The sequence below is a fragment of the Calidris pugnax genome, unplaced genomic scaffold (assembly GCF_001431845.1).
Source record: "Calidris pugnax isolate Ruff unplaced genomic scaffold, ASM143184v1 scaffold22, whole genome shotgun sequence".
Classification (NCBI taxonomy): Eukaryota; Metazoa; Chordata; class Aves; order Charadriiformes; family Scolopacidae; genus Calidris; species Calidris pugnax.
In genome coordinates, this window is record NW_015090763.1 from 743,768 (window position 1) to 753,527 (window position 9,760).

The 9,760-nt window shown below is 51.6% G+C and overlaps 1 protein-coding gene across 1 annotated transcript in view; it reads left to right on the top strand.

Moving 5' to 3' along the window:
* The first annotated feature begins 4,289 nt into the window (after positions 1-4,289).
* MEGF9 (multiple EGF-like-domains 9) overlaps positions 4,290-9,760 on the top strand; it is a 73,056-nt gene continuing 67,585 nt past the window's right edge. The window contains exons 1-2 of the mRNA XM_014946318.1: positions 4,290-4,421; positions 7,784-7,958. Coding sequence (XP_014801804.1) covers positions 4,290-4,421; positions 7,784-7,958 — 307 coding nt within the window. The remainder of the gene's footprint in view (positions 4,422-7,783; positions 7,959-9,760) is intronic.

The window sequence follows — 9,760 nt, forward strand, 5'->3', positions numbered from 1 at the left end:
CCCCATGGTGGGATTTTGGGGGGTTCTGTGCTTTGCACCTGAGCTCTTCGGTGGGGTTACACCAGCACAGAACTGGGAAAAAGGGGGATGTCCAGAGCTTGTCCAGGGCTACGCTGGTTTTGACATCTTTACCTGGTCCCTATACAAACCAGGAGTGGGAACATTAGGTGACCCTTTATCCTTGCAATTGTGCTGAACCAGACCCCATGGTGGGATTTTGGGGGGTTCTGTGCTTTGCATGGGGCTCAGGGGTGGGGTGAGAAGTGTCCCTATAGCCCAGGGGGCCACACTTCCCTGGATACCTGATCCCTGCCAACACCTTCTCCTGGCCCGGAGATGCAATTCCCACCCCTTGAGCCCCCAGCAGGAGCCGGGCACCATTATCCAGCCGTGCCACATGAACAGGACTGTCCCTCTGTCGGGTAAAGGCTGTCACATCGTCCGGAGATCCCCAGTCCCCCCAGTAATTTCAGGGCTTTGGATGGGAGCGGCGGGAGGCAGATGTTGCCCAGCTGTGCGCGCTGCGTGGAGCAACACTGACATGCAGCGGTCGGCTGCTGCCATCTCCCCCGGCCTCCCCCTGCCCTCCCCCCCAACACCCACATTGGGGGGAGGGATGCATCCCTTCATGAGAATTTAGCTCTTTCCCAACAAAAAAACCCCTCCCGGCTGCTAACCTTCCTCCCCCAAAAGCAGTGTTTGCCACAGAGAAATCGCCTCCTGGTTAAAGAGGAAGGGATTGTTAGTGGCTCTCCAGCAACAAATAGTGGTTTTTTTTTCCAGCATGTTATTTAGATTTCTTTAAAAATGAGCCACAATACTGCCTAGAAGTGACCGTGCCTCTTGCAGCCCAGGGGATGCTGATGGACAGTTGTTCCCAGATGGAAAAGTGCGTGTACATGCTATATCTGCAACCCTGAACTGGGAAAGGAAAAGAAAGGGAAGAGTTTGAGATATTTGTCATATGAGATAGAATCATACGATTCTACGATTCTCTGATTCTATGATTTCAGCTCCCAGAAGCTCTGCTGGCAGCTGTGTTGCTCAGAAGAGCTTGGCCACGTCGGGTGCCCATGCTGAAAACATTGCCCTAATCCATGTGGATATATTCTGAAAGCTGGCCAGAGATATGGCATGAGTTTGGGGCTACACTGGCTGCCAACGTTCTCCCACCCTGCTGCCCAGCACACATCCAAGGTGATGTCAGCTCGTGGAGCTTTGAGGTGATGGACACAACAAGGAAATACGTTACCGAGGCAATGGAAGGAAAGCCCAGGCCCCAAATTATAGATTTCTTCTCGAGCAGGATCTGGAGGGGGGAGTCTAAAGCTGGATGGGACCCAGCTGTGGCCAGCTGGCTCAGTTGCCTTCTCAGGAGGGTTTTCAGACTTTAGTCCAGCTGTGGAGGGATTTCTGCCACCCTTGAGCACCAAAAGCAGCACGACAGCCCGGGAGTGGAGATGGCAGGGGCTGGGAGAAAAGGGACAACAGGCAAATTGCAATGTCTGATGCCAAAAATCTCTCTTTCCCCAAGTTACAGGTCAGTGTCCAGCAGTTAGCAAACCGTGCTTTTGCAGTGAAAGACCAAAAGGCACTATTATAACCTAAATAAGTGTGAAATAGGAGCAGTTCAGTGAGGAACACCTAGGAAGGAAGAAGGAGCCCCAGCCTTAGCAAATGGGGTGGTTTGAGCTGGTTTGGGTCTGTACAAGGACTTGAGGGGGCTGTAGTGGAGCAGCAGCTCGATGGGAGCATCACAGCAATGTGTGATGTTTTAACCAAAAGACTGAATCTGAGATTCTTGGAAGCATGAGAGCAGAAAGGGTGAGGAGGAGCTGGGAGAGGATTTTTAATGCGACTGGGAAGGCTGATTTGGGAATTTTACATTTAATTCATGTGTCTGCATTTAAGAGAGGGTATTGGAGAGTGTTGAAAAGAGCTACAAAATTGATTGAAGGGCTGGAGAAACGGCCTTGCAGAGGGGAGAACTTAAAGACCTCCATCTGTTTGCATTATTTAAAAAAAAAAAAGTGGTTGAGAGGAGACTTGATGACAGTGTGTAAGTACCTTCACGGGGAGGAAAGAGCGGGCATGGCTCTAAGTAACAGCCAGATGAAGTCAAACAGGGAATTAATCATCTTCATTGTTAAAAAAAACCCCACACCCCAGGACCAACATTTTGGAACAAATCCAAAGGAAAATGGTGGTGCTTTTTTTTCTCATTCTCGCTGTCTTGAAATGAAGACTGGGGTCTTTTCTGAAAGACATCTGTTAGCTAAGGCACAAGTTGCACTTAGTGGCTTGGGCTTAACATGGAGCTCCTCGGGTTAAAAGGACTGTGTGGATCCTCTCAGCGTTGCAGTGCCATCCAACAGGATGCATTAGCACATCTGTTTGGGTTTATCCACTGGGCTTCCGAGCAGGGCTAATGAAGGATGTTAACTCGGGAGCAAGGATGTAGTCAAGAAACGAGGTGGGAGGGGAAATCCACCATGGGGCTTTATTTTGCTTCTTGGCTTTTAAGGAAAAAAAAAAAAAAGAAAAAAGAATCAGAGCGAAGCAAAAGTGATGCCCTTGACACAAACACTGCGGGTGTGGAGGGGCTGGCCAGGGTCTGGCTGGTCAGAATGACCCACGGTAGCCCCAATGTGTGATGTTTTAGCCAAAAGTGGGTGGACGAGTAGCTGTCCCGAATTAATGAAATCAGTTTCAGAAGGGGTTTAGCTGTGCTGGTGCAGAATGTGCTCGTAATGACAGGCTTGGGGCCCTTCTGAGTGGAAATGCCAGATCTGGTTTTCGGAGAGTGGGATTTTCCCGACCCAGAGCACACATCTGCTCTTTTATTCCAGACAGTAGGAAAACCCCTTCCTCTGTGCTCCGGCTCCTGCTGCTGCCCCGACCCTGCTCCCACTGATGCTCTGATCCCAGGCTCCTCACCTCCACCCCATCCCCTGCATCCCTGCTCCTGGAGACTGAGAACACTTGGGCATGGTTGGATTTTGGGATGGTGTGGTGCCTGGTTGTGGCTTCTCCCCATAGTGATGAGCTCAGCCCCGAGCCCTTGATGGAGAAGCAGAAATAAGAGGTTTTGTGATATCGACTGATGGATTGTGCGGGGAGAGCCTGAAACAGCCACTAAATGTCCCACCTGCACCTCTGTGAATATCTATGACCTTCTGTCTTGCATTCACACCAAGACTTTCCAAAATCATGCGGGGTTTGGCAGCTAAAATGGTCAAACAGTGACAGCATCTCGTCCCAACCTAGTTGTGCTTTGGTCCAGCCTGATCCCAGCTCCTACTGTGTCCCCAGCCTCTCTCCTCACGCTGTGGTCCCTGCCACCAGCCTGGACCAGCCCCAGCCTTGCTGGAGCCTCCTGGGGATTCACTAAAGCAAACACGTGGAAACAGTCAAACCCCAAAAATTGGCCTTGAGTGTTTTGGGAGGGAGCTTGGGCTTGGGGAAGAGCACCTGGCTCAGTGTGGCCGCTCCCCTGCATTAGGTAACATTGGGAATAGCTGTTTAATTTGGACAGCCCTCCCTAGCCCCTTATATTGGCCTTGAGTGTTTTGGGAGGGGGCTTGGGCTTGGGCTTGGGGAAGAGCACCTGGCTCAGTGTGGCCGCTCCCCTGCATTAGGTAACATTGGGAATAGCTGTTTAATTTGGACAGCCCTCCCTAGCCCCTTATCCCCTCCCATCCCATGTCCCAGGCAACAACGTGCTTTCAATATTCAATGAAAAAAAAGCCGAGCCCTTGAGTGAAAGGTAAAATGCATGTCTGTGGCAGAAAGCAAGAGATTGAAAGTGTTACCAGTGCTTTAGGGTGGGCAATAGCAGGAGATTTGCTAAAGGGATCTGGAAGAAAAGCCCTTTTTCAAAGGAATTGTATAATCCCTGGTAGCTGAGTGTCTCACGCTCAAGGACTTGCCTCCACGATCTGCCGTCAAACGACGAGAGGATTTGCTGCTCCCTTCTGTGGATGTGTGGTACGGAAACCTTCCCACACTGCTTTTCTAAATCTTATTTGGAGGGATTTCTCTTCTAATGCTTGGGGAAACTGCGCTTTTTGAAGACCCTGGTGTCTGAATTGGTGAAAATATTTACTGTAGAGCCAGCTCTGGGGTGTGGGGTTCAAGATCTCGGTGTTTTGGAGCTCTCCAGGTGCGGGGACGAGGAGGAGTGAGACCCGGGCACTTGACCCAAGCTGCCAACGGGGTTATCTCATACCATGAGCGTCACATTCAATATAAATCAGAAGTTTGCTGAGGGATTTTCTCTCTCTCCCTCGATGGCTGACGATCCAGAGAACTCCTTGCCCCGGTGCCGGACCCTGAGCCCGTCCCACGGGCTGTCCCTGCGGGGAGTGCACGGCTTCCCGGGACAGAACGGGCTGGGAATGGTCCTTGTGCACTTTATATCGGTACCAAGATCCATAATGGGTCTCTAGTGTTAATTATTTACCCTTATTCTAGTCTATCAGTTTATATTTCAACCCTCAGGTTTCCTTGTTTTTTCCCAGTTCTCCTTCCTGGGTGGGGAAGGGATCATCAAGTGAGAGAATAATTGTCTAAATGACAATAAATTGTGGTGGGTTCCTCAAACCATAACACCGAGGCACCCTCTGCTGCCGCTGTGCTTCAATGAACACAGCAAATGCAATCCCTCCCGGTCAACGCTGCTGAAAACCTTCTCCAGGAAATTTGGGATGGACATCAGCATTTGGAGATGAAAACACATTCAAAAGTGCCACAATTGTCTGTGGAAGAGAAATTGCAGTTTCTGAGCCATCAGAGTCAGCAGCACAGAGCCTGTCCCTCCCTGCTCAGCCCTTTTGATCCAGCCTCTCGGAGAGCAGCCATAAACATATGCACCAGCCAATTTATTCGGTCTTTTGCATTTGTAGGACATTTTTGATGTCAAAAGGAGCTTAGCTTTACATTTGTATGACCTCAATGTGCTTGAAGCTAAGCTGCTTTTTAAGTGTTGTGCAGAATTGGGACTGATTAGATGTGCAGGTACCACCACCGTATCCCACTCCGGGCTGCCGATGCTCACCCCCTGCAAGAGGGGGAGGCCTGGCTGCTAATTGCATTGATTAGAAATGAGGACAGACCTGTGCTAACGCTGGGTTTGCTTGTGCTCAGGGTAGGAGGGGTGGCTGGTGTGGGACGTGGCATTTTGCAGCCCCATTGTCAGGGGATGTGACTTTTGTTGCTCTCTGGAAGTTGCAAGAAAGACGCGCCCGATGGCGATTCACAGAATCACAGAATCTTCATGGTTGGAAGGGACCTTTGAGATCATTGAGTCCAACCACAAAAAAACCAAACCAAAATAAAACAAACAAACAAACAAAAAAAACCAACAAAAAGATCCCACCAAAATAAAACACATCACATACCACACCTGCCCACAAACAGAGACAAACCAACAATCCCAAGCACTAGAGCATGCCCTGAAGTGCCGTGTCTACACGCTTCTTAAATACCTCCAGGGATGGTGACTCCACCACCTCCCTGGGCAGGCTGTTCCAGTGCCTGACCACCCTCTCAGGAAAGTCATTCTTCCTCACATCTCATCTAAACCTCCCCTGCTGCAACTTCAGACCATTCCTCTGCTCCTGTCATTATTCCCTTGGGAGAAGAGGCCAACCCCCACCTCTCTACACCCTCCTTTCAGGTAGTTGTAGAGGGCAATGAGGTCTCCCCTCAGCCTCCTCTTCTCCAAACTAAACATGCCCCGTTCCCTCAGCCTCTCCTTGTATGACTTGTTCTCCAGACCCCTCCCCAGCTTGGTGGCTCTCCTCTGGGCATGCTCCAGCACCTCAATGTCCTTCTTGTAGTAAGGGGCCCAGAGCTACATAACCACATTTGCTTTGTGATAATAAAAAAGGTGCGTGAGGCCTGTGGAGGCTGCAGGGTGGCCAGTGGCCATGGGAAAGGGATACCCGGGAGTCAGGATGAGTCTCCTCCTGGGTGGGATGGCTGAGAGCAGGAGGGGGGGATGCTCAGCACCGCTCTGCAGGGACCGAGTCCATGCTAAGAGCCGACAGGGAAAGGCACTTTTAAAGCAAAACCATCATTTCAGAGACACGAACAAGGGCAAATTTGCCTTGAGCACAGTGTATCAGGCAACTGGACCCCAAAGGAGGAGGAATTTGTCAGCCCACAGAGGCTTGGATGCTTTCCCCACACAGCCAGGTGGGGCTCCTGGTCTCTGCCCACCAAGCCCCCCCACCCCGACCCAGCAGCCGTTCGCCCTCAGAGACAGCTCTCCAGGCTCCGTTTTTAATTCACTCGCTTTCATTTATATTCAAATCAGAGGATAAATGTAGGCAACGCGTGCATTTCAGCGCAGGCAAGGCTGTCGTTTCAGAGCAACCACATAGAAGGTGGTTTATTTTTAAAATGCATGGAGAAAGAGCTGAAGACACAGAGCTCTGCGCTCTTAACTGTCGTCTTCTTGTTGCTAACGTTGGCCTGGCCATGAAAACAGAAAGATTTGTAAAAACTATTTGCTTCTCAACGCACATATTGTTTACTGGGCTCCAGCAGTGAAAATAAAGCTGTGTTTTAAATCAGTTCCTGCGACTCGTGCCCAGGTTCGCAGAGATGCTCCTAGGGATTTCAACTCTCAGGCACCTCTCTTTATTTGGTGATTTAAACAAACAATAAATGAGCTTGTGGAATCACGAAAATACTCACTGAGGAAGCGCAGCCTAAGGAATATATTGATCCCCGTTATATCAGGGCAATGCTTGAGGGGGCTCTGCAAAGGGAGGGGAGGGCTCACTCCTCAGGGGGGAGTCCTGCAAAGACCCACTGGGTCGGGCTTTTAGATGAAGGTGGGAAAGTTCCCAGCATCCAGACTCATGGGTTGTGTGCCCCAATAATGCACACGGGGCCTCACTAATAATCCTTTTTATTTCAAGCATGATTTTTGCCCTAAAAGATCCTGACGTGCTTAGAACTGACAGTGCCCTTTTTAAGCAGCTTCATGCCGACGCCTACACGCTCTGGCCAGGCTGTGACACCTCGGTCCCCACGGCAGATTTTGTGTTTCTGGTCCCTAACGACCCCAAGGGCACATGGGAATGTCAGAACCCACTTAAACCACGTTGACTTAACGTGAGTTGTGCAGCAAAATGCTGCTGGGTGCTTTGAAAACTAAGCCTGCGGAGGGGATTCGTTCCTCCTGCGTTGCAATTAATGATAATTAAAAAAAAAAGAAAAGAAAAAGTTTTTGTATCATGATTATGCTGGGTGTCAAAATTAACATCTCATTGAATTATCAAAGCTTTCAAGCAGTGGGTGGTGGAGAGGGTGGCTTGGGGCTTGCAAATAGGTCAGAGAAAGAGCTGGTTGCTAAATATCTGATGGAAACTTTCCACTGGGGAAGAAAATCTTGCTGATTTGATGGAATAAGAACAATTCCGGGGAGGACTTCGATACCCTCAAAAGTTATGCAAAAAAGCAGGCGGGGGGGCTGGGCTGACTGCTGGCAACCTGGGCTCTGTCACAGCCACCCCCCGTGCTCCCCGAGGATCCATCCTGCTCCGATGGGAGTTTCTCACCTTCTCCTTGTGAAAAGAAAACATAAAAAGCAGGGAAGTGTGACCATTCCAGCGCTGCCAGGCTGGGATGGGTGCTGTGCCCTCCACATCCCTGGCTGAACGCCCTCCAAAGCGGCCGGTGGCTTTTTGGGTGGTTTTTTTTGGAAGAGGGAATGGTTTGGGTCCGGAGTTCAGGGCTGCAGGGCACTTGTAACTCTGTTGGACATCAACAGGGGGAGCGGTTTGTCCTGCTGAAGCTGTCCCTGCAGGGATGGGACATGCCACCCGCATCCTCCAGACCCTTCGCCCAGCATCTTCCATCGCCTTTCTCCAGCGTTTCTCAGCCGGCCCTTGCTGTGCAGCCCCCAGCTTTGGGGTCGGTGGTGATCTCCATCCACGCGGAGGGTGGTGAGGCACTGGAACAGGTTCCCCAGGGAAGCTGTGGCTGCCCCATCCCTGGAGGGGTCCAAGGCCAGGCTGGATGGGGCTTGGAGCAACCTGGTCTGGTGGGAGGTGTCCCTGCCCAGGGCAGGGGGGTTGGAACTGGATGATCTGTAAGGTCCCTTCCAACTCTAACCATTCTATGATTCTATGATTCATCTGTGGGGGTTTCTACCCCTGATGCCACCAGGATGGGGGGTTACCACCGAGGCTTTGGGTTGTGTGTCCCACCGAGGCGGCAGAGACAGTCTATCATATTTCTGCAGCTTTTTATAATGATTCTCATGATAAGTCAGCACTGAAAGAAGCCAGCTGGGCCAGATGTGCAGAAATACACTCTGGTTTGGCTTGGAGTGACCAGTCCTTTCCCATGGATGGTCCAGATCCATTCCAAGGATGCCCCAAGGACCTAGGCAGCACCTTCCTGTCTCCCTCCTGCGTTGGGGTGACAGCATGGGGCCCCCTGAGAATAAAGAGATGAAACGTTGGGATGTGCTCAACTGCTCCTCCCAGGCAGAAGGGGACAATATAGTATTTTGGAAAGCAGATGAGCAGATTGGGCAGCCTGCACTGCACAGGCTCTCATGTCTCCGTGGGGAGCATCCCTGAGCTGGGAGATGGGCACAGGACCCATCCTTCGGCTGCTGAGGCTGCACAGCTTTTATTTAAAAGTAAGGATCTTTTTTTTTCCTGAACAATCATTCCTCTGCTCGGCTTCTTCCTCCTGCTTCTCATAGACAATAACCTTGTGCGAGTCGCCGGAGGAGAGGCTTGATCAGCAAACCTTCCTCCCTCTCTGCCAGCTGTATTCCCCCCGATCGGAGGGGCTCTGGGGTCCCCGTGGGGAATGACAGGCTGACAACGATTATAAAAAGCAAATCTCAGAAGGATTTGTCTCTGTGGGGGAAATGGCATGGCGTAGCTGCTGGGGAATAATAATTATATTATTATGCAGGAATAAAGTCCCATTTATTTCTGAGAAGGGGATGGGGATGGGGGGAAGGCTGGCGAGTTATTGCAGAATAATTAGCCCATGGCAGCAACGTTTCCCTTGTAGACAACCCCTGAATATTGTGCTAGAGAAGGACTAGTGGCTACACCATGTGGTGGTGGGGACGCTTGTCCTCATCCACAGACTCCTGCAGGAGGAAGGACGATGCAAACACTCTCCTGGATGTGCCACTCACCTCCGGGAAGGGATGGGAAGCCAAGAGCCGCCATGCCCCCCGGGGTGCTCCTCACCATCCATCTCCACACCATCCCTATGGATGCACTGGGATGGCTGCTGCCTATCTGGCTCCTACGGCCCACCCAGCTGCTCGGGCACATCCCGGCGTGTGGCCACGTGTCTTTGTGTTGATCAGAGCAGCGTTTTTCCCACCACCCAGGGCTGGCAGCGGCGCACGCCTGCGTCTTGCTTCAACGCGTGTGAACCAGCAATCACCCAGTTGGGAATCGTAAATAATTAATATCTGTGTCACTGTGCTTCCTCCTCCCCCACCGGCGCTGCCGATCGCTCCTCTGGGACAAGGTGGGGGTGGTGGGGGATTTGGCCAAGGTAATTCCCGGTGTCTGTCCCCCCGTGGGTGGGGGGATGCAGGGATGCTCCCCCAGGTTTCATTGTCCTTATGGCTGGTCCCCGGGTCGCATCGGCGCTGGGTGGGACACAGCTCCAGCCCTGAGGATGAGGAGCACAAAGGGGAACGGCGTGACTGTGGGTGTGGGACATGGTGGAGGTGGGCAGGGGGAGATGGGTGGAGGGGGGTGCC